The sequence below is a fragment of the Camelus ferus genome, chromosome 9, assembly GCF_009834535.1.
Source record: "Camelus ferus isolate YT-003-E chromosome 9, BCGSAC_Cfer_1.0, whole genome shotgun sequence".
NCBI lineage: Eukaryota > Metazoa > Chordata > Mammalia > Artiodactyla > Camelidae > Camelus > Camelus ferus.
Genome location: NC_045704.1, coordinates 63,662,200 through 63,686,598, shown reverse-complemented (window position 1 = coordinate 63,686,598; position 24,399 = coordinate 63,662,200). Strand labels below are relative to the sequence as shown.

The 24,399-nt window shown below is 53.2% G+C and overlaps 1 protein-coding gene and 1 long non-coding RNA gene across 3 annotated transcripts in view; one reads left to right on the top strand and one right to left on the bottom strand.

Annotated features, from left to right (window-relative positions):
* The window catches only part of LRRC8D (leucine rich repeat containing 8 VRAC subunit D), a 93,609-nt gene extending 88,830 nt beyond the window's left edge, over positions 1 to 4,779 (bottom strand). The window contains 1 exon segment of the mRNA XM_032487041.1: positions 4,706 to 4,779. Coding sequence (XP_032342932.1) covers positions 4,706 to 4,723 — 18 coding nt within the window. The 5' untranslated portion in view covers positions 4,724 to 4,779.
* LOC106730411 lies at positions 4,000 to 6,443 on the top strand. Of its 2 annotated transcripts, none has more exons than XR_001366867.2 (2): positions 4,000 to 5,207; positions 5,333 to 6,443. It is a non-coding gene; the product is annotated as an uncharacterized LOC106730411 (long non-coding RNA). The 2 variants fall into 2 exon arrangements; XR_001366868.2 differs by having other exon boundaries at positions 4,000 to 5,219.
* The last annotated feature ends 17,956 nt before the right edge of the window (positions 6,444 to 24,399 follow it).

Here is a 24,399-nt window from a genome sequence, read left to right as displayed (position 1 = left end):
CGCCTCCACCACCCAGCACCTCAGCTCTCAAGCAGGACCAGCAGCGCCCAACTACTGGGTTCCATGAAGTGTCAATACTGGCGACTACAAAGCTTTCAGCAAAGTCAACCCTCCCTCCTTTCTCATATGATTAAGAAGGCAGAATTAAGATTTTAAAATCTCAAAAGGCCTGGAGACTGGACCAGAACAAACAGGAGAGCACTGAACAGGGTCAAAAACAGAGAACATCCACTCAACTTCACATACACATACACAGGTCTACACAGTGGACACAGGACGGAGCAGTTCACACAAGTATCTCTGCTTGGCAGCTTTGTAAACTGAGCCGCGGTGAGCAGACGCTCGCGCCCTGGTCTCAGACAGTAGCTGTCCTGCTGTCCTCCTCGTGGACCAGATCAGGTCTCGATCACCACACTCACTTCCAGACGCCGGGGCTCTCCCTGAGAGAGGACGACAAGCTGAGATGACACCTAGGAGCCAAGCCCCACGCAGAACTGTGGAAAGGACAGGGGTGATTTTGCACTGAGGAACGGTAATGGGGGAGGGGGACGTCACACTGTCTTTGCACATCCCAAGAGCTGTCCTGGGGAAGTGGGCAGTTCTAGAGGAATGGAGTCAACAGAACCAAGTTTTGAGGAGGCAGCCTTCAGCTCCAATAGTCACCACACACACAATCCAAAGATACGATGACAAGTCTTCACAAGTACAGAGGTCCCTGCTCCTGGGGGTGTTTAAACAGAGGCTGCCTCGCGAGTGTAAGAAGGGCACTAAAGCAAGGAAGCTAGACCAAGACTTCTCTAAAACCCTAGTCTGGTTCCAGGACGCCCCGACCCTGCCACACTGCCCTGCTGCCATGATCTCTCAGAAATGCCCTTCCTCTGACTAGGGTTTGCCCAGATCCTAATCACTTCGGGCCTGAGCACCGCGAAGCATCCTAGACCTGCTTCCGAACCTCAGCATCCTTCCTCACCTGTCAACACCTCCTCCTTCAAGACCTGTTCTGAGATGTAAGTCCACCTTGTAGCAGCCTTTACCTTCCCTGTCGAGGCAGGGTTTCTCCGCCCTGGCTCTGACAGGGACTACTCTGGGCAGGACAACTCTGCCGCGGGCATGTCCTGCACACCGCAGGGTGTTTAGCAGGACCCCTGGCCTCTGTGCACCAGGTGTCAGTAGCACCTGCCTCCTAGCCAGGACAAGCAAAAATAAAAATGTCTCCAGACATTGCCAAAAGTCTGCTGGGAGACAAAAATCACCCCCTGTTGAGAACTACTTTTCTTGAGGCAAATGATTAACACTGCTGACTTGTGTGGTTCAAGGTTCCCACTAACCAGATGCCCCCGACCTCCCTTCATCAGCCATGTTCTCTGCGCCAGCCAGGCAGACCTGTTTCTGACCTATGGCCAACCTCGAAGCTTCCCCTAACAGTGCTCTTTCCCCCTTTCCAAGCACACACAGCACTCCCAGCTGGTTCCAAACACCCTTTCCACCTCGGTAGACAGAGGCACTCCCTGGCTTCTGGTGGTGGTCTCGCGTGGCCCTGGCTTACCTGCCCTTTGGTAAGGCACCTCAGTGCCCACTCTTGCTCTCGGCTTACTGCTGGCACTCGGTAAATAATGACTGGTGTTCCTCAGAACATCAACATCAGCTCCAACGATACATGAAAAATACACGAAATCCTTCAGCAACTGCCACTTCAAGAACGTATGTGATCACGAGCACACAGGTTTGACGAAATTTTGACTTTTTCATAGCCAATTCACCTTCAATCTGAGATTAAACCAAGTCTAATTTCTAAAATAGCTGCCAAAATAATTTAGCTATTGGGATATAAAAATCACACCAAAATTTTTAAATTAATCAAAAAAGCTCTGCACAGTATAATTTTTTAAAAGGCCAAGTTTTGACCAAGTTTTTAAAATTCTGTAAACTTTGGCAGAAAGAAAAAGATACAAATATGGCTCAATACTTGAACCGTTGCATCATACATCACTCAGCATGGGAATGGAAGAGACTGGGGAACTGGGTCACGTAAGGACAGTTTCCTCTCCAATCTTCTGAAGTGTTAAGTTTTAATCAACAAAGCACTCGCGCATACGCCCTCAATATAAACCAGACAAATCTAAGATAAAAGGTCCAAGCATATACATAAACCCTGCCAATTCAAGGTTTTTGATTTTCCCCCCAGCTGCGTGGGTTACCTAATCATTTTATGGGAGGTTCCCTTCCTAGCCTATGGGGGCCGAACACTCCAGCTTGGCCGGGTCCTTCTTTTCACTGCTGGAGTTTCCCTGTCTTGCTCTTACATTTTAACAGGGCTTTAGTCAACCGACATAGGAGACAGGAGGAGAGACAATTCTCACCCTCCCGGAGCTGGTGGGACGTGTCTGGTCAGTACTAACGGACTGTAAAAATAAACGCTGCCTGAAGACCCCTTTCACTGGCTATGATGCAGGTTCTCTCCAGAGGCCTGCCCCATGCAGAGGTCCCAGAGGCTTCGGCGGGGAGGGGCTGAATCACTGCCATTCTTGGCACTTGGAAGCGCCCTTGGCTGTTTATGACACCAGGAGCCCTCAGCACTACTGCAGACGGGAAGTCCCGGCCTGTCCAGGCTCTTCCAAGGTCCCGCACGGAACACGTAATAGGTGCTCGGTAAACGCCGCCTGGACGGAACTGCATCATCAAAGCTGCTACGGAGAGTTGTCAGAAGTCAGCTCTCCGTCTTTACTCCTGAATCTCCTTCAGCATATGTCCTCGGAGCTTTCTCTGCCCAACAAGAAGTACTTCCCAAAGTCGAGGAGGAGGAAGGGAGGAAATCCGCAGGAGCCACGTCTGAGGAGCCCCAGGGGCGCAAGCTGGGCCCGCGGTCGCTAGGGCTCCCCGGTGCCCACGCCCTGCCCTTCTGCCTGCCTCCGAAGTGCTCCCACCCTCTCACCTTTGCACTTCTTTCCCGAAACCCGGCCTCCCCACCTTCTGCCACATGCGCCCCCAACTGCACGTCCCAGAGACCGCGCACCCCACCGCTCCCTCCCTAGCAGGGACCTACCTCTCTTCCTCGACCTGTGGCAGCTCTTCTTTACTGCGGCTGGCTTTTTAAGAAACCAAAAAGCCTCATCTCTGCATCCGGAAGGGATACCCCAAGTAAAGGGGGCGGAAAGAGGAAGGCCCCATCCACCCTCCGGTAAACGGAGGGTTTGATTCTCTGAGCAGCCACCCCCAACCCTCCTCCGCTCCAAGCCCCTGCACGAGATGCGAGCCGAAGTCCGGCTCCCAAGGGCCCACGCTTCCAAACAAGCTAGAAGCGGATTATACCGGTACCCAACCCGGAGACGGCCCGCGGCGGGCTGGGTGCACCTGCGGGCCCCGGCTCCCTCCCCCTCGCGCCGGGGGCGGGACGGGCCCTCGCCGCCCCGCCCAGCCCACCCGGCGCGGGAAGGAGGCGAAGGGGAGGCGTTTCTGGAGAAGTTGGAGGGCTCACCTTCCGGGCAGCGGGCCAGCGAGGCCAGACGCCCAGCACCCACCTCCGCGAAGAGCCAGCGGAGCCGCAACCGGGTCTCCCCGCCCTTCCGATGAGGCGGAAGGAGGCGAGAGAAGCGAGCGCGCGGGGGGGAGCCGGCGGGAGGCGGGCGCAGGCACCGTCCTCCCGCAGGGCCCAGCCGGCGGCCGCGGCGCCCGCCGCTCACACTGCCGAAAGCGGAACGGCCCTCGGGCCCGGGCGGGCGGAGGCAGGCGTCCGGCCCGGCCCCGCTCGCCGCCCGCGCCCCCTGACCCCCGCCCCCACGGCCGTGAGGTCCCGGCCGCGGCCTCAGCTCGGGCCGAGGCGCCGCGGAGCAGGGCTCCGGCGCCCCCCACCCCCCCGCGCGCAGCCCGCGGCCCCGGCCCGGACAGGCGCGCACCCACCTGGGGGGCGCGGGTGCAGCCCGGGCAGCTCGGCCGCCGGGCCCCGGCTTAGGCGGAGGCGAGAGGCGGCGGCATCACCCGCGGCGGGCGGCGGCTGCTCCGGGACGCGCCGGGGCGGCGGAGGCGCGCGGCGCCCTGGACCCTGCTCCCGCGGCCCCGCCCGCGGCTGCCACCTCGAAGCGCGGCGGAGGAGCCGGGGCACCACGGGCGGCGGCAGCGGCGGCGGCGGGAGCAGCAGCACATGACTCTGTAACGGGGGGAATTAGACAAAGCGTAACATGGACTCCGGGCCCGTGCAGGCGCCGCAGCCCCGGGACCAACCGCAGCCGGCGGGCTCCGCGACTGGCTCGGCCGCAGCCAATGGCGCGGGCCCGGGCCTCCATGTGACGGCGCGCTCTCTCCCGGCCGCTGTCCCGCGCCTGCCGAGGGTCCGCGCGCTTCCGCCGCCCGGCGAGCGGGCGGGCTGGCCCGCGCGGGGGTCCAGGGGTGGGAGGGGGTGGCGGGTCCGCCAGTCCGGGGGCCCAGGGCCGGGCTTGGGCGGCGGGAGGCTGCGGGGCGGCGCGCAGGGGCGCGCGGCGGGGAGGGGCGGCCGCCGAAGGTCGCGGTCGCCCCAACGGACGCTCACCTGCCACACTGCCCCCGGGCAGGGCGCGGGGCCACCTCGGGCACCTTCTCCCTTCCCGGGGCTGTCCTAGCGATTAGAACTCTGGCAGTAAGACCGGGCGTGGAGGGGGATGCAGTGAAATGGTGGGGAAATTTTTGTAAAAGTCATTTCAGCGGCTTCCAACCCCAAGGAGGACGTACTTACCTGGGACTTGGGGCACATACAACTTTCTCGACGCGAGTAGCTTCCCAGCCTCGTTGGTTCTGTCTCCGCTAGTAAAGATACACTAGAGAGTCGATTCGTGTGTTAATCTGAGTCTACCCTTTTTCCCTCTCACTTTTTGCCAAAAATGTCTTGCATCAGAAGCAGGCAGGTGAAAGGAGGTCCTCCACTGAACGGTGTTTTCCAACCTGATGGTTTTCCCTCTCGTTTTTGCTTTAAGATCAAAGAGTATTGCAGTCTTCTTCGTGGGTGGCGAGAAGTAGAGGTCAAGAAGTGACGTCAGGAGGGAGAGGCGTTTGGCATTGTTGGTTTATATCAAGACAGCTGGTTCCAGCCCAGAACTTCAACATCGCCTTTACTCGGAATCCACCCATTTCTGTGAACAATGGGAAACCTCATCTCTCTTCTACCAAGATCTCTCCGTGTCAGTGAATGTTCAGTCAGCATCTGGTTTCCCACAAGCACGCTGCGCATAACGTTACAGGTACTCAGAGAGGTGTGTGCTCAGACCCGTGAGGCAGTGAAGAGGGCGGTTATCCAGGGCTTCAGGAAAGGCTTCAGAGAGGAGGGGGCAGAACTGACCCTTAGCTGTGGGCGCGTTTTCATCAGGCCCCGGAAACAAAGAAGAGCCGCCCTGAGGAGGAGGAGCGCGAACAGAGGGCCAGAGCTCACTCCGAGGACCTGTCCTAGACGACTGACTAGACGACACTAGGCCTTGAGCCCCTCCGACCTCTTGCTTTCTCACTTTCTGGGCCCTGTCCCTCCTGGCAGCAGCCTCTCCTGCTCCCCACGCCCAGCCAAGAAGGAGGCGTGTAGGCAGCAGCTGTGTGGCAAGTGATCTGATCGCGTGCCGAGTTTGCCGATCTGGGCGGTGAGAGCTGTTTTAAAATTGTTAGTATCTAGTGGGGTGACACTCTGATTGAAAACACCTCCCTACCCTGTAATTAATTTGAAATGTTTTGCTGTTTGTAAAAACATTTTGTTCCGCGTTTTGATCTTCCCTTGTGTTTAAAGCTGCTATTCTAGACTTGAGAGAAATGTGATTTTACGATTGGGATAAATTGAGAAAAGAAAGAAAGTAATACTCAAAAAACAGTCAAATGTGGAGAAACTGGTACACATTCTCATACACTATAAATGTGAGTGCAAATTGGGTAAATCCCTTTAGAGGACAATTTGGCAAATTGGGATAAAATTAATGTGTGTGGTTTTTTTGACAGTTACACATCTAGGACTTTATACTTTGGGTATATGTGTGCAAAAAGTATATATTTCAGAGATATTTACATAAATGTATAAAAATATATGTTCAAGTATGCTCATTGCCACATTGTTATAGAGGAAACATAATGGTGTAAAAGCCTAATAACAAAATCCCAGTAGGGAGCTGATTAAACAAATTTAACTTATTTTATAAAAATAAGAGATCTATTTGTACTGACATGGAAGAATGTCCAAACTCTGTAAGTGAAAAAAGCAAGTCGCAGGACAATATGAATAGTGTGGTCCCATTTTTATTTGTATATTCTGTCCGAAAAGTATGTTTAGAGGAACTCTGGAAAGATACATCACAAAGCGATGACCAGTGGTTGTCTCTGGACGCGGGGTTACTGGGGCCGTGTGCTTTCTGTTACAAACTTCTGTCCGTTTGAATTGTTTTTATGTTGAGCACCTTTTATTTTGATAATAAGAAAAGTAATAAAGCATTTTAAAGATAAAACTGGGAAGAGCTGTATCAAAGACAGATAGTGAAGCTCACTCTGAGGATCTAAGATGCAAAAAAAAGTCAGCCTCCCCTGCTCCCCAGGAGAACAAACAGAGAGGAGGCAGCAGAGGACGATAACTGATGTGGCGTTGGATTCAAAATGCAGAAATGTGACAGAAGAGGCACTCGGGGCCACTCGGGACTTGACTACAGGGATGAGGTGGGGGAAACGTGATAAGGCTGCAAGGAAGTTCTGGTCAAAAGACTCGCAGAGCACTTACTGTCCTCTGCTGAGTGATGGTCACAAGCCGTCAGCAACTGTTCCAGCACACGCTGACGCTGAGTCACAGTAATAGTGCCAACAGCTAACGCGGTGCTTGTGGTAGGCCAGGCGCTGCGCAAAGTGCTGCACACGTGTCCGCGCTCAGCCCTCACAGCCGCCCGGTGACGTCAATACCATTACCAGTCTCGTGCTGGGGAGCGGAAACGCGGGCCTGGAGAGGTTGTCTAAGCTGTGCGAGACCACACAGCCTCGAGGTGCAGGGCTGGGCTTTAAGCCTGGCAGCTCGGCTCCAGAGGTCCGAACACTCAACGTGCCATCGAACAGAACCACGGAAGATAAAGGCCTTTATCCGTGCCTCTCTTTCTACCAAGTATTACAGTTCTAAGCTGATTTGTGTTTACCTAAATTATAGCACTTGGCATGCCCTAAGGCACTCGGTAATACTCACTGAATGAGTGAACAATTGACTTTCCAACTAGAGGAGAATCTGAGCTCCTTGGAGGGGTGATTTGCATTGTTCCGTTGTTTGTCACCTAGTCGTGTGTCCAACGTGTGGTAAACTATGAATTTCAGTCATCTGTGAACATGTTTTTGAAAAGTTGTACAGAAATCAAGCTTTATTAATTGACCCCAGGTACACTGGGGTAGCTCATGAATAATATCATGATGAACTCCTCCCCATCGAGTGAAGAACATCCCTAGGGCGACAGAGCTGAATCTGGGTGTACCTGCTTAACCACACACAAGTGCACGTGGAATATATTCGGCTTGGAAAGTTGCAGTAATGCTGGAGAGTGGAGAGCTGCAGGATTTCAAATCATTTGAGCTTCTCTCTTTCTCTCACCTCTCTTGGGTTCTGGAAAGGGCGTAATCGCACATCTCTGCAGTTACTGTGAGGCCAAGGAGTCAATCACATATGAAAAGGCTTAACCAAGTGCCTAGAACAAAGGTTTTGCTCAGTAAACGTTACCCATTCCAAGTGTGTCCGTATATTGTAAGTGCGACCAGATTTCTTAGTCTCTTGTGATTATAAATGCAACAGCTAACGTAATATTGTAACACCTGGGAGCTCATATACATCCTAGTCGGGGCTCAGCCCAGGCACGTGGTAAAGCAGTAGTGTCCTCATCCTGTGGAGAGGGGGAAGTCGTAGGACGCCGGAGTCAACTGTCAGAGCTCTCATTTGAGACTAGATGAGATCTGGTGCAAAAGCGAAGGGGCTGGCTTCTGACAAGAACATGGCTAAGTCCGTCCCTAAGAGCAGCAGGCAGGAAGGCAGAGAATGTGGTGCGGACTCTCAAGTGGTTGAATTTGGTGTTTATGCTTTAAAAAAAAAATTCCCCAGTGAAGGGACTGCTTAGTCCAGGGCTACCGATTAAGAAGCACTGGCTTACCAGACAGGCAAGCCTGATCTGACCTCTCCCTGACTCCATCTGAGAAGGCATAGGTCCATTTATTTCTTCTCATTGTGGTTGATTAAGACATGCCCCCTTAGTTTTTCTCGTTTCAATTTCGCCATATTGTTTCTAAGTACAGCAGTCTGGCAATTTCCCTTCCCCTTTGGACCTTACGTTACGTCAGGACTTGTGGAGAGTTACCCCACACTCCCTGCCTGGTTCCATCCTCTCCACCCTGCTCTCCTCCCTCCACCTGCTCATTTCTAGCCGGTCCCCAGCATTTAGGTTTCCTCAGCTATGAAGAAGGGAGACCATGTGCTTCCTGCCTCCAAGGCTGAGGTTTAAACAGGTCCAAGAAGTGAAATGGGTTCAACCCATCTAGAGAAACAGAAAAAGAAGAGGAAGGTGGGAGGAGGCACTCCACTTCCCTCTCCTTTTCATCTAAACATTTCAAAAGAATTGTTTATACTCATTGTCTCCAATTTAGTTCTTTCCATTTTCTCTTCAACTCAATCTAATCACGATCTTACTCCCATTGCATCACTGAAATTGATGCTACCTGGGACACTGACAGCTTCCGTTTTGTTAAAGCAGTTCTTGGTCCTTAATTGACCTCTCAGCAGCACTGCTCACCGGTCCCTGCTCTTTGGTAAGCTGTCTTCTCCTGCCTTCCCTCCAAGGAGCTCATCCCATCACAGAGCTTTGAATTCCCTCTCCACACCAACAACTGCACCTTTACAGCTCCAGCATGGTTCCCCCTCCTGAGCGCTAATTTGCGTTTCTAACTGCTTATTTGTTTTTCCCACCAGACCCCTAATAGATACCTCAAAATTAAGTTCAAAACCAAACTCCGGTTTCCCTCCAAAACCTGTGCAACACACACAACTTTCCCACTCTCAGCAAATCGCAAGCCCATCTTCCCACTCGCTTGGGCTAAAAGCCTTGGAATCACCCTTGGCTCTTCTTTCTCTCACAACCTGTGTCAAAACTGTAGGAAATCCTGTTGGCTCTTCTTACTAAATACACACCTCCCATGCGGCACCTTGGCTCCATCCGCCGTTCTCTCTCCTGGACGCACTCACCAGCCACTGCACCAGTCTGCGTGCTTCCATTCCACTCCGCTGTCCCATCCCTCCCTGCAGTCTACTCTCAGCAGCAGCCCAGGTAACCCTTTTAACACGTTAAGTCTAGTCACCTCACTCCTTCACCCGGGCCCTGCGACAGCGCCTCACTTCACTCAGAGTAAAGCCCAGGTGCTCGCAGCGGCTTGCACGGCTCTCCCCCGACCTGCGTCCCCGACACATAACCGCGTCTAAGAGTGGAACCCCCTGCCTGCTCCCCTTCCTCTTCCCTGGCTTTGTCGTTTTCCTCTGAGCACTGACCACCTACTGGTTACATACATTTTGTGCAGTATCTCTCTCTGTGCTAGAACACAAGCCCTTTGGAGACGGGAAAGTGTATCTGTCCTGCCCACTGCTGTGTTCACAGGCATTCAGAATAGTGGTGGGCACACAGCAGGCACTCGGTAGCTGGGTTTTAAAGAACGAAGTGAGTTTATTGCAGATTTCAAATCAATATAAATGCAGGGAAGTCTTTCCTAGGAAGAGATTTTTTTCATGTAATTCTGTTCTCTAGGTGTTTGTTAACTGAGAAAAGGCATTCATATTCAGAATCTCCAAATTCAGACCTTTTGCTAAAACAACACCTAGTAGTTTGTGCGGCAAAAGAAGAAACTTAGCGGAAAATGCTACCCTTTTGTTAGTCCCCTAGCCAACAGGAAAAGGAAAACGAGCTGACCTGAGTTAGCAGGGAAAATGCCAAATAATAATTCCAAAGTCCTCAATTACATTCTTACCGAGGAGAACATTTAAGCACCGTAACACAGCAGTGACGAGAACAAGTTAGAGAAGGTTAAACATTCGCTTCCTCGTGACACATTACTGACTTTAAAACTGCCACATTCCGTAGCAAAGTTGCCATGGATTCTAGTCTGGCTACAAGGTAAGGTCTAAGTGACATAAAAGACCACAAATGTGACACAGAATAGCAAGTGGGATCTTAATTACAGTTTTGGCCACCAAAAGTTGAAATGACACAAAAATCCTGAGAAAACGCACTGGGAAGAGGAACTGGGCAATACTTTGAAACAAAAGAAAACAGAACCAGCTCCCAAAGCAAACTGATTTGTATGGTCGTTTGAAAAGAGGAAGGAAGAATGAAGGCCCTTTTCAAATAGTGAGCTGACTGTTTAAAAATCCGCTCAGAACTCCCTCTGCTGGGGTGTCTCCTCCGAGCTCTGTGTCTCTGGGAAGAGCTAGACGAGTACAGCCAGACACCTGAGCTGTCAGGATGAGTCTGAGCAGGGCTGGGGCTGCAGGGAGGAAGGCGAGCCCAGGAGGAGAGAAGCCAGCTCGTGGGGTTTCCTTACTCCCCGGTGAGATGCCAGCATTTCTGGGTTTGAGAGATTATGATGTCTGACCATTGTCTAAACTTCATCTGACGACTCTTCAGAACAGCGTGGCCGGGAGATGACTTGAAAATAAAGCTGAGATGGAGAGGTAGTCATGGAACTGAAAGTCCCCTTTCTCCTGGGGCGAGTTGCTCCCTGGCAGTGCGTGCGGATAAGAGGAGGCAACAGTCCACGATCATGTTCCCGGGCACTCTCCAAGTCAGAGCCATTGCTCAGCCCAGTGGGGCGTCTGAGCCACGTGGGAGCTATGGCCACGAGTCTAAATCTGGATACCAGAGACTAGGTGTCCAGGGCCCTCCCATTCCTGAGATTCCCCGGAGTTTATCTCCAGGGCACTGAGAGTTCCTCTCGCCACCTTCCTCATCGACGTTTGCGTCATCTCTTAAAATCTTCGCTCTTTTCTTTCTTTCTCGTGCAGTGAGAGTTTTGTGAGTAACTGGGTTTGTCCCCCTTCTCTCTGTGTGACAACCTGTAAACCTCCAGCCTGCAAATATATTTTACCTGCAGCATGTTTTCTTAAAAAAATTATTTTTAATTAGTTGCCAATATTTAATAATCAGGAAATGTCACAGAAAAATCCAGATTTCCAACACTTTCGCTGGAGTAACTCCTGCACAGCAAAGTTGCACTGGGGCCGAACCGCACTGCTCCCTTCAGCTGCTTCTCGCTCAGCAGCCCTCAAGCCTGGGGCCACGCCTGATTGTCCCTGGTTTCGCGGGGAGGGGTGGCCTTTATCACTTTGTGCATATTGTTTTGTCTGCAACAGAGGAACACTCCTTTGTACCACCTCCTAACCTTTCCTCCACAAGTGCTTCGTGTTCCCTGTGCCCGACCCACATTTAAACTACCTGTCTGGCTCTTCCAGGTGCTTTAGGCTGTGATGCGTGGTTTATGTTACCTGGCTGTCTGCCCAGGTTTTCCACAAGGAAAGCTCTGAAGAGAATTCAAAAATGAGGTGGTGGCACGCCTTAAGCCCCAACAATCCAAGATGGTGTATGACCATTACCAGGCGCTGGCAGCCAGGGCTCTGATGCTCGGACCACAGAGCTCATGACAGGTCATTTTCTTAGAAAGGTAGTCCTTCGGCTGTTCCCTGGGGTGCGAGTCACTCACTGCCCCACTTCTCACAAGTGCAAACCGGAGGCGCAGAGAAGTGAAGGGATTCAGCCCATGGCCACACAGCTCACAAATGCTGGACCCAGGAGCCCACCCAGCCCAGATGTTTGAGGCCAAGCTCAACGCTCCTTATAGCAGCTGCACCGTAGCTGCTGCGCGTCACCCCTGAAAATCAGTGTGCTGTGCTGTTGAGAAGTCTTTAGAACGCTCTCGACCACCAGCTCGTGTCAGTGCCTCCCAGCCCAGCTGGTGAGGAGAAATCTTGGAGTCACGTTTGATGCACACCCCTTCAGCCCCCGTATCTATCCAGGTAAATGGTCCTGTCTATTTTGCCTTTAAAATAACTATTCTACCCAAATGTTTCTCTCCATTTCCTCTACCCAAATCCATTGATTCATTCTTTTTTTGGGAGGTGGGGGGGTGTTAATTAGGTTTATCCATATGTTTATTTAATGGAGGGACTGGGGATTGAACTCAGAACCTCCTGCAAGCTAAGCACACACTCTACCACTGAGCTGCACCCTGTCCCCCGTTGACTCACTCTTGAATCAATGTCTGGCCTCCAGCTGTGGCCCCCGCACAGCACTCTCTGCTCCCCTCCCCGCATCTGTATTTACGCCTGTGTCTGCCCGTGGGACACAGCTTCCTCGTGCCTCTGCTCGTCTCAGAAACGTACGGTGATTTCCTGTGAGTTGGCTCCAAACCCCTGGCTCTGATGTTCAAGGTCCAACTTTGTGGCAGCTGGGATTTAGTTTCCAATGTCCACTGTTCTCCTCTGTGGGAGATTTATACTTCCCCAACCAGTGACTCCGGCTTGGCCGCATGCCTTGCTTTGCCAGTGAAATCTGAGTGACAGTGACATGTACCACTCCCGAGGAGGAGCCGTAAGAGCCATGCAGGTTCTCACCATCTCCCGGTTCCCTCTTCCTGGAGAATGTCAGCATGCCAGATTAGAGCTGCTCCTTCAGCCTGGATCTGGGAATGAAGACAATGTGGAGCAGGGTTACAGCCCGCATGACGGCTGATCCTCGGGCACTGCCATGCAGACTCGTAGGAGGGCTCCTGTTTACATAACGTGCTCACATCACATGAGCAAGAGATCACCCTCTGCTGCCGTGGCCTCTGGGAGTGCGGAGCTGTTTGTCAGAAGGCAGCCAGAGACAGCGCTGGTGCAGCCTCCTCAGGCAGTCTGCTTCCCTGACTCCACGCAGCGGGCTCCCTTCCCGCGGCTCTGACCGCATGCCTGTTGTCCACAGCCTTCCTACCGCTCTTCGAATTAGAGCCACTTCACTTGGACCTATCATTTCCCTTGGTGTCAGCTTAGTCCCAGAGATGTGCTCAAATTAGAGATCGCTGGCTCTGGATTTCGGGCAACAGGAGATCTAGAACCTGGTAACATTCTGCTAGTGCACACAGCAGAATGACCATACGATCTGACCCTAATACCAAATGGTTGGTGCACTAATCAAACAGAACTCCTAAACGTCCAGCCATTCAGGACACGTGGGGTTGCAAGCTTCAGAATCCACAGCTTCCTCCTCAGAGATGTAGAACTTAAGTGACCAACTTGGTTTGCTCCAAATTGGATGCTGTCTGTGATTTCTTGACCTCTAGCTGCTGCCTTGGTGGCTGTTTTGCACACTTGATGTCCTTAATCTGGACAGCAGCATCAGCAGCGGCCACCCAGAAGTATGGCCCAGTCCCAGGATCAAACTGTCAGAACGCCGATTCCAAGGCCCCCGTCTCACGGAGAGCTGGCTCCCTTCAGACCTGCTCCTTGGTGTTCTCGCCGCCTGCTGACCTTCCTTGTTCCCCTTCTACACTGGACTCCATCATGCCTTTCTCATGAAGTCTCCCGCTTTTCAGATCACCTGGGTATATGGTGGGGAGGGGCCCAAGGGAGACATAGTTCTCCAGGGTGGTGCCAGGGGCCTGGTTAAAACCTATGGTGACAGTCTCGTGACTGCTGTAGTCCTGGGCTGCACCAGGGAGGCAAGGGGACGTTCAGAAGTTTCCAGGGACAAATTAGGCTAAGAAGCCAGGGACACAGAGCTGGGCAGCAGGAGGCCTACACTGGCGTTAAGCAAGCAGAATCATTGGCTAGAAAAGGACACAGGAAAGGTGAGTAACTGCAGGGCGAGGACCGACAGCCCAGACCCCATGCCTGCAAACCCTGGGTTAGAGGCAGAACATTCCTTTGTGTGGAGCCAGAGGGTGTGGTCATTAAGGCAGCTCCCCCTTCAAGGATCTTCCATAACCACTCTGATCCTCATAGAAAACCCTCTGGTGCTGAGGGAAGGGTGAATGCCAGCCCCTGGGCCACCCCCACCCCCGCCAGGTCTGCCCTGGCTCCTGAGTGAGGTCCTGAAGTCCTGCCAGGGAGGGCGCCTGCTGGGTGTCAGGACAGCCAGGATGGAGGGGAGGGGCCCCGGGCGAGGAGCTGGTGAGGAGAGTCGGGGCTGGAGTTGCAGAGATTTCAAGGGCAAAAGCAAGAAATGGGGTGGGGCCTGGGGAGATGAGAAGGGGGCTGGACGGATTCAGAAAATAAGCCAAGTTTAACGAGGTGTGAGTGCCAAGTGGAATCAGGAGTAACCCGGAAAAAGGATTCTAACAGCTAGTGGACATTTGAACACTGGTTTAGTGTAACTCTCTTGGGCGGGGGAACAGAACATAATGTACAAGCTCTGACCGCCCCCCGCCGCCCGCTGCCCTGGACTGTTGACTGCAGGATGTGACCGTAGGTTGTTGTGTGTTTCCCCTGCTGTGTCACTCGTGTTTCTCTGACTCTCCCAACCAGGATCTGGACTCTGTCTTTTGTTTCTTCCATCTCTCCGAGCCCTGTCTTGAACAGTGATGAGCCAGTGGTTATTAATTTGTGAATTAATGCCTACCATCAATCCTTTCTATTATTTGTTCCCCTTGGCATTGCCAGACATGCATGCATTGAACAGGAATTTATTTTTATACACTATAAGTAATAACATTTATTGAGAACTTGTTAGCTGTGAGTCAAGCATTGTGCTGGGAGCTGAAACCCCATATCAATAAAACATACTCTCAGTCCCTGGAGAGCGCACAATCTTGTGGGGAGAGACAGAAATGCAAATAGAAAAATGTATTCTGCCTGGTGTTCTATGAAGCAAGGGAGGCTTCACAGAAGAGGTGGTCATTTTGCTGGACCCCAATAATGGATAAGAGTTCAGCAGGTAGAGAGGGCAGGGAGAGTCCCGTGGGCGGAGGGAGCAGTGTGAACACAGACACAGAGATGGACTGAGTCCTCTCCACTCTATCCTGTAGCCAGTGGGACAAGGGACAAGACCTCTTCCACACTGAAATTCAACAAGTCCTTGAATAAGAACAAATACACAGTCTCTTTTTATGCTGTGCAAAAAGTGAAAACCATGGCTTTATTCTTTTGCCTCACTCACAAGCATGGAAGTAAAGCCCTCAGCTAATTGCTTTTTTGATGGGGCTGTTCAGATTTTTAAATTCCTCATCAAGAGTCTGTAAACATGAGATTCTTTGCCTTCTTCACTATGAGCACTAGACTTGAGTGGCAACTCCAAAGAACTACTCTTCTCATCTTGTCTGCTATGATTAATTAACCTATGTTGTATACATCTTGAGTAGATACTTCATATTCATTTTGACCACAAAAATTTTTTTGCAGTAATAAATTAAAAATGAGTCCTGTTATCTAGAGTTCTCCTTTATTTCTCAGCATCCTAAAAATCTTTTCATTTAGCTAAGATGGTCCGACAGCACTTTATCCAGCTCTGAGTGAGCCGTTTTATCTTCTGAGATATCATGGAATGCTTGAAATAACGTGGATTCTAAAGACTAGTGCCTTGTGACACTAACACAGTTCAGAGAGAGTGGGCTATTTATCCAAGGAGGAAGTTCTTCCTTTGCTGATGTCCAGGTGGCTCCCTCTCTTCGCCCTGGGTGTTCAGTAGACCAGCAACAGCGACAGACTCAGTTTACGTTCCTCTAACTGCATGCAGACACTTCTGCCCGGGGAGCATTCGCTGTGAGCCCGCCAGGCAAAGCCACGGCCAAGCCCCAGTGAAGAGCGTCAGTGCCGTGACTGGGAAGGGCAGCTGCAGGCTTTGGAAGGATGGAGAGGCTCGGTGCGGGCACCAGGAGCCTGGGCTGTGCTTTCACACCCGGAAAGGCCTCTGTGATCCTGCAGCTGGAAAATCCAGAGAGGAAGTGACCCTGAAGTGGGCAGCACTGTAACCTGTGAGTTGGATCTCTTGCCCGGCAGGACGGCGGAGAACCTCTCCCTGGAATCTGCTCTGACCCAGCAGGACTCTTGGGTTTGGGTGGGTGGACGGCTGAGAGGTGTATTGCCACAGTGTCTTGTTCTCGGCAAGAACACGTGAGCTCTTTTTTGTTAGTTTTTTTTTGCTTTAGTTGTTGTTGGTGGTGGTGTGTGTGTATGTGTGTTAGTTGTTGTTGTTGTCGGGGTGTGTGTGTGTGTGTTAGTTTTACATGGTGAACAAAGGTCTGTCTCCATCTCCCACCTCAGTCATTTCCTTCATACTGCGGCCTGACTGGAAGCACAGAATCATGCCGGCCAGAGGTGCTGGAAGAGGTCAGGACTTCCCATCCCACGGGAACTCTGCCCTCCTTCCCCCACCCATCCTCTGCAGCCCCGAGTTCTCTTCCTGAACCTCTCACCTAAATCTCCACCTTCTTCCAAGTTCACCATGAGCCCTGTGTGGCGTGTTTGTGATGCTGTGTGGAGGCTGCTGTCCAAAACCCAACGCCTGAGCTGAGGGGGAGAGAGGCTGGTTTGAAGAGGCACGCCAGCCAGCCATGGCGCTCAGGAGCACTTCCTGGTTAATGTCTGCAAATTTTCTTTCTCGACAAAAAGCTAAATGGGGCTCATTAAGCTCCTCTTGGTGTAATTTTTTTTATAAAGAAAGGACAAGTTAAAAATAGCCTGAGAACAAGTCTTAGAGGCAATGAAAGCTTTGGTTGTTAGGAAGAACTGGAGATGAGGTCCGGGGAGGGCTTTCAGACTCAACTCAAATCTCTGCAGGGAATGCAGGACCCCAGCACGACAGGGAGGCTGGGGGCTGGGAGAGAGGGGCTCTGGGGGCAGGGCACTGGTTCCAAGAATAGACTCACACTCGAATTCTACTCAGCTTTGCTTTTATCAAACACCTGTTAATGTACAAAATACCAAATGATAATAAGTTCCTAACTCATGTCTGCCTAGGAGGTCAGGATCCTGGTACAGTTTCATGAGAGCTGGGACAGGAGAATCTGAAAGATGTCCCATTTGGAGGCACCAGCCCTTAGAAGAGGACTGCTGTCCTGACCCACCAAGGGTGGCTAAGGCCTGGCCTTGCCTGCAGTGTGCGCACGGAAATGAGAAGACAAACAGGCACTGGGTGTGGATGTAGCGGGAAGGGGTTCCATCCTCTGCCCCTCACTGATGTCCTGGTGCTGACAGCTAAGTGAGGAGGGTCCCGGGGCAGGAAATTCTCTTCTGACACCTCCCTCCCCAGGTTTTCCTGTCCGTGAAAGGAAGGGCCAGGAGAGCCGAGAAGATGGAAATTAGTCACCAGTGAGCATCTGGTGGCCCGAGAGCATTCACAAGGGCTTGTGTGTGACGGCTTCTGGACCCAGTGCAGCAAGGTGGTGTGACCCTGGCCTTCTGAGAGCCACCTTCCTCTGACCATGCCTCCTGCCCTCGGCAGTGATGCCCTCCATCACCCCAGGGTCCCAGGACTGAGGACCTCTCTGGCCTGTACCGATCTTCGTTTGGATTCATGGACACGTGAATCTTCCCTGCTTCTCCCTGCCTCCTGGAGGGACAGAGATGGAAGAGGGTGGGGTTGGGATGGCAAAGAATGACACATTCTACTGGAGGGAGGGAAGAGCTCCAGCCTGTCCCAAGGCTCTGCCCTCCTAGGCCCCACTCCAGGCAGGCCACTGGTAGGACACGCGGGGTTGACCTCTGAGATCTTGAAAGTGTTGTCCAGCGATGACTCCCGGGGCTGGGCTCTAGGCCCTGCCATCCCTGCAGAGAGCAATGAGGAGATGCCTGCAGAAGGCGGGGCAGAGCTGGAAGCAGAGACAGCCGTTTGCAGGGGCGTGGTCCGGGAGGCACGTACCAGCTTGGAACCGCAGCTGGGTGGCCTGGGAGGCCTTGGGAACCCCAAGATGCTTTGTGTCCCCAGGGGTGGGGCCGGGGCGATGGCTCCTGAGTCTGGGAGGCGGAGTGCAGGAGGACTTGCATCAGCACCGGTGGCCGATGGGCTCCTTTCCTGCCTCCAGTCTGTGCCACGGACTCGGGGACCCAGGCCCCTCCCCATCTGCTGACCCCTGCACAGAGTAACTCAGCCCAGCGGCGACGATTCCACAGGCCCGGAGTTCTTGCATGTAGTGAGAACATTAGAAGCCTTTTGTCAAAGGCTTATTATCTGCCAGGAACCACACCGGGCTGTACCTGTATGATCGCACTTACTCATCAGCCAGTCCGAGGTTCAAGTCCCGGCTGTGCCATCTGTCATCGGGTGTCCCTTTGGGCAAATTATGCAGTCTCTCTGAGCCAGTTTCTTCCAGTCGCCAAATGTGAAAAGAAAGCACTTAGATTGCCAAGGAGATTGAATGACTCGATGAATGAAAAGAGCGAAAAGAGCTTCGCAGGGAGCGCAGCACTGTGCTCGGTCACGGCAGCCGTCGCTGTCACAGGCCGGGAGGGCGATCCCTGCCGTCAGACCTGTTTCCACGTGCACTCGGCGCTCTCCGACCTGGGCGCGTGGACGTCGAAGCCTGTCTTTTCCCCATTATGCCTCATGCCTTTTCAGGTCTTCCCTCACGTTGCGTGGCAATTCTAAGACTCAGAACCACCTGAACTCTCCTGAGAGCGGAACAGTGTCATTTCTTGTTTCCTACTAACAGTTAAACACACTGCCAGACAGATCACGAGACGGTTTCACTTCAAACACCACCTTCAGGTTGGGGGCCGCGGCTTACACGTTTCTGCTTCCCCGGCGTCTAGCAGGATGCCTGTCGCGGCGCGGGCACCCGCCACACACGCGCTGAGCTGAGCTGACTTGCGTCCACAGGGAGAACGAAGCTGGCCAAGTAACCAGGGGTTTACAGCTCACCCTTGGTCGCCCCCTGGCTGCCGCATTTGGCCCCAAACGTCATTGTCGCCACACTTCCCAGCCTACTGTGAATTGAGGTGTTTTCTGAAATTTCTTCTCCCGCGGTTCTTTCTTCTCAGTTGTTATGCTCTGTTTCTCACTCACTTATTTTACAAATAATCATGAAGAGCCTGGTGTACCAGGCTCTGCCCTTGGTGCCGAGATACAGTAAGAACAAGAAAACCAAACTCCTGTCCTCACAAAGGGATGCCCAGCAGCGAGCACCCGGCAGAGGAGGCTGGGACAGAGTCGGCAAGGAAACGCAGGGTGACGCGTGCGTCGTGGGAGAGCCGCGGGCTGCCATGGCAACGAGCGGCCGGAGCGCCGCGCCGCGACCCGGGCAGGCTGCTCACGAGGAGCAGCTGGAACCGAGTCCCTGGGTCGTCAGGGGAGGAGAGCCCGCAGCCGAGGGACACGGGGATGCCGGGCTTCACGCCGACAGCGCGCTGGGAACCTGCTGATCGAATGGGACCTGACGGTGTGGAAGAGGGGAGCAGGGCTCACACTGGTGAGAAGCCAAATGCACAGCAACGAGGCGACCTGAGGACATGCCTGAAGTAGCAGCAACAAACGGCACATCACCTCCGATGATGCACAAGGGAGTGAACTCACCCAGGAGAATGCAGGAGGAGGTGCTTCGTGCAAGTGCACTTCACGGACTACCTGCGTCGGACTCACCGGGGTTGCTGGTTAGATATGCAAGGACGTTATCTCAGACCCCGGGGACCGTGACGTCTGAGGCAGGGGCGGGGCCTCTGCAAGTCCAACGAGCACCCGGGGGGTTTGAGAAAGACTGTGAACCAGCACTGGGCACCTCCTGGGCCTGTCGCAGAGGAACGGTCTGACGCCCAGCGAGGCCGCGCTGTCCCTGGGGCATGGCGGCGTGGTCATCCCAGAGGGGGACAACGAATGGGAGGGTATTTCTAGCAGGTGAGGTTGAGCGAAGTCACCAGGGAGTCCAAAAAGATGTGTGCGCGGGGCAGCAAGGACCCCGGACTGGCTGGAGCGGGAGCAGGGCTGTGGGTAACAGGCGTCGCCGAACGACCTCTGCGGGAGGAGCTCTGCGAGGGGGAGGCACGTGGCGAGACGGCAGGACGGCAAACGGCCGCAGGGGGCGCTCCCGCCGCAGCGCGCACGCGGGCGCCAGGGCGGCTGACGGCAAAACGCGGCTGCGTCTGCGACCCTGGGCATCTCGCTTACTTTCACCGCAGCTCGGCTTCTTCATCCGTGAAGCGAGCTACCGCCGCCTGCCTTCCGGGCTGTGAGGGCCGAGTGGCCGACGTGTGAAACACCGGTCCCGCTCTGGACCAACGCCACACGGAAACAATGAAGACTAAACGCAGCGCGCACAGCTCCCCAACGCGTCGTGAGGCGGGCGACGTCTGGCCGCGGCAGCGCCCGCGCCGCCGTCCCCGCGTTCCCGCCGCGCGTCTGCCTGCGGCTGCTCGGGGCTCCCGGGGTCCGCGCGGCCAGCCTTCTCACGTGCGCCCCCTGGTGCTCGAGGCCACAACGGCGCGTTCAGGTGTGGAACTGCGGCTGCTGGTGTTTCCTAGTTTGGCCAGAAACTGTCCTTTAGAGCTAAGATAACCTGCATAAAAATACGTCTCTAGTAGGATGCTGCACACGGACACCAAAGGAAAGTTACTTTGTAATTTTATAGCTATAATTCCAGTGACCGATGAATGATTTTCTTCTCAAAACAGAATCTCTGTGAAGTTGAAGACAGAACCAAAGACAGAGTTTCTCCATGCTTCCAAAATGACTGAAATGTGTTTCGCACAGGTAGATCTTTTATTGATCATTTTACTTAACAAGTTTCCTTTTTGAAAGAATGGAAGTATCACTAAGTTGGGACATTCGGTGATCAGGAGTCCGGTTTCTCCGCCAATTCTGTTATTGGCTAATTGGGTGACCTCGGCTAAGTTAGTTCCTGCAAATGTGCGATGAGAGACGCAGACGGCACGGATGCTCAGGGCTCTTCCAGCACGTGGCTCTTCGCCGGAGCAGTAAGGCTGTGCAGGGGGTGGGCACCTTGCAGGTAGGGGTCAGAGACCTGCGGGTTTTTTTTTTTTTTGAATTGTATATACTTAATTTTTTTTTTTACTGAAGTATAGTTGATTTGCAATGTTGTGTTAGCTTCTGGTGTACAGCATAATAGTGATTCAGTTATACACACATATATTCTTTTTCATTATAGGTTATTACAAGATAGAGAATGTAGTTCCCTGTGCTCTACCCCAGGATTTTGTTGTTCATCTATTTTATATACAGTAGTTTGTATTTGCTAATCCCAGACTCCTAATTTGTCCCTCCCCCTCCCCTTTCCCTTTTGGTAGTTTGTTTTCTATGTCTCTAAGTATGTTTCTGTTTTGTAAATAAGTTCGTTTGTGTCATTTTTTTAGATTCCACATATAAGTGATATCATATGATTTTTGTCTTTCTCTGTCTGACTTACTTCACTTAGTGTGATGGTCTTTAGGTCTGTCCATGTGGCTGCAAATGGCATTATTTATTGCTTTTTCTGGCTAAGTGGGATTCCACTGTATATACGTATTCCACATCTTTTTTATCTACTCGTTGGTCAGTGGACATCTAGGTGCTTCCACACCCTGGCTGTTGTAAGCAGCGCTGCTGTGAACACTGGGGCGCATGTGTCTTTTTGAATTAGTTTCCTCCAGATATCTGCCCAGGAGTGGGACTGCTGGGTCATAGGGTAAGTCTATTTTTAGTTTTTAAAGCAACCTCCATATTTGCTGCACCAAATTACATTCCCACCAACAGTGTAGGAGGGTCCCTTTTCTCCACACCCTCTCCAGCATTTATGGTTTGTGGACTTTTTAATGATGGCCATTCTGACCGGTGGGAGGTGATACCTCATTGCAGGTTTGATTCGCATGTCACTGGTAATTAGTGATATTGAGCATCTTCCCATTTGCCTATTGGCCATCTGTATGCAGAGACCTACATTCTTATCTTTGTTTCAAGATTTACCAGCTCTGGGACCTGGGCCAACCGTTTTACTTGTCTGGACCTTCTGGACCACGCTGCTCCCAGAGCTGGCACTAGCTCACTCAGCACAGGCCTGCACACTCTGTTTACTTAAAGGAAAATGTTAGGACTCGTGGCAGAACAGATAGTCCTTACCACCAGGTCCTTGGTCCAGACTCTGGTCACCGTATTGTGTTTTTCAAAAAAATAAAAACAAAGACAAAACTGGAATTCCAGGGCAAGGCGATAAGCCCATGGTCAGAGGGAAAACTGCTGGGGGCTCCAGCAGGCACTTCCGGGCTCAGTGATGATGCTTTAAACAGGCTTGTTCTCTGCCTTCCCCAACCACTCGTGCCGAGGAGGTCTGCATAAACAACCGAGGAACATGCCCCGGGAGCTGACTGTTCAGGGGCCAAAGGCCGGGGCACCTTCCACATCAGTGAGACAACTTCACGTCAGCCTCCTTTCCCTGGGTTTTGGAAAACAACTCCTGTTCTCAGGCTGTGGGACTGAAAGGGAGAAGCCGGTTGCAAAACAACCCTGATAAAGGAGGCTCGGCACCTCCCTCCGGGGCCTGCCCAGCCCAGCCTCCCTGACAACGGAGGGACCCCTTGAAGAGGGCGGGCCGTGGGGAGGCAGGCGGGAGGGTCTGGGTGTGCTGAGCGGAGGGCTCCTTCCTCCCACCACGCTCTCCTTTTGAGAAGCAAGACTCCTGCCCGCAATCGATTGAGCGCGATGTGCATTCATCTTCGAATCAGTGACCGGACGGCGGTGTTTTCTAGCCACGCAGCTGTAAGCTGACCCCCCGTGGGGTGAGGAAGCGGAAGGCGATGGCGAGGCTCTCCCCCGGCGCGCTCCCGGCACAAAGGACGGCAGGGCTTCTCTGTGCACCGCCCCGGGTGAGCAGCGCAAGCGGCGCGTCTGCTTTCCGCAGCGCTTGTCCTGTGTCTGCAGCAAACCATGAGTGGGTTGGACAGGAGGTTGTCCCTGAAAGGGCCCTCATTCCGCATTTCAAAGTCCCTTGTTCATATAATTAGGAAGTCAAACACTTTATAAGAATTCAGGGTCCGCCAGACTCTCACGGCTAAGAAATGAGAAAGACATCCCTTCGTTAAAGAGCCCGTCCTTTCTGCAGAGACAGACCGAAGTCAGAAAACGCAGATTGAATTTCTGAGCTGTGCAAGTTGGAGCAAACCCTCACGGGCTGTAAGTAAAGAAAATGTATCCTGTCTCCCCTCTTGACCTCAGAGGGTGGCTTTGGGGATAAAAATTAACCTGTGAGAAGGTTCATTATGCAAAGGCTCAGGAAGCTGGAAGGGATATTTAGGAGTGTCTGCCTGGCCCCTGGTTCACACCCAACAAAGACCTGTGGAGTTGGCTGCCGGAGGGAGGGGCAGCAGGCACGAAGCAGCAGAACCATGGGAGCTAGCGGGGCCCAGTCTCGGCATACCCCTTTCAGTCATGCTCTCGCTCTGTCCAGGCACAAAATGGCTTCGATTCCCCTCAGCCACACGCTCCCCTCCAAACAGCCACCCAGAAAGGGACACTGTGGACCCGATTCTCTAATGCCACCACGGCAGTCTGGTCCCCTCTGTGTGTGGCTGGCCACGTGCCCAGTGGCTCGTCTGTAATGCCACCTCACGTCTATGTTCGTCTCCCAGGAGGCCAGGGCAGCAGCCGCCTGCAGACCTAAAGGAAGGGACTATCCAGACGCACAGGATCCCCGTCCTGGGCGCCTTCTAGGCCACAGCTGGATTGTTGGTCAGACTCAAGAGTGGAGCTGCTCAAACTTTAATGTGCACAGAGCCACCTGGGGAGCTTGAGAAATGTGAATCTGCTCAGGACGGCCGGAAGTGGGAGCCGCCCCCGCCCCCCCCCCCCCGGCTCTCTCAGGCGCTGATGCTGGTGCTCCTGGGGGCAGACCTGGGCTGGTGAGGCTGCAGAAGGCCATCCGGGGGCCGTCCCACCTCACATCCCTGCCTTCATTGGTTGGCTCACAGTTGGAAGCCCCACCCCGTGATTTCACCTCCAGCAAAACCCGGTGCTCCCTCTCCTCTTGCTCAGTGGTTGGTGCTCTTCCTCACGTGGGCTGCTCTCAGGTTCTTCGGAGACCCAGTTCCTTGGGTCTCTCACCTGCACTTCCCGAATTCTGTGATGTCCTCACAGGCTGGCTGCTCGAAACGCCCCTGTTAGCCTGTGTCCTTGGGAGGCGAGCTCTCTCTGTTGGAATTCCTTAAGGAATGACCCTTTGGGGCAAAGTTTCTTTTTAAAGAGGTTCCAGGTCAACTCACAGTACACCCTCGCATACTGCACTTCTGTTTCACGTTAAACAAGCACCTTTGCCCTGTGGTCAGGGCTGAACTTACTTCCCAGATCGCACCCGCTGCACGGTGGCCCCAGGCAGCTTCAGTCAGATGCCTGCCCTTTAGAACTCTCAGGCCTGAAGTGGGTACAGTCCAAGCCCCACCTCCAGGGACACATTTCCTCTGCATCAGAAAGTCCCTCTGAAAGCCTGCCACCTCTTCTGCATCGAGGGATTGGGGAGAACCAC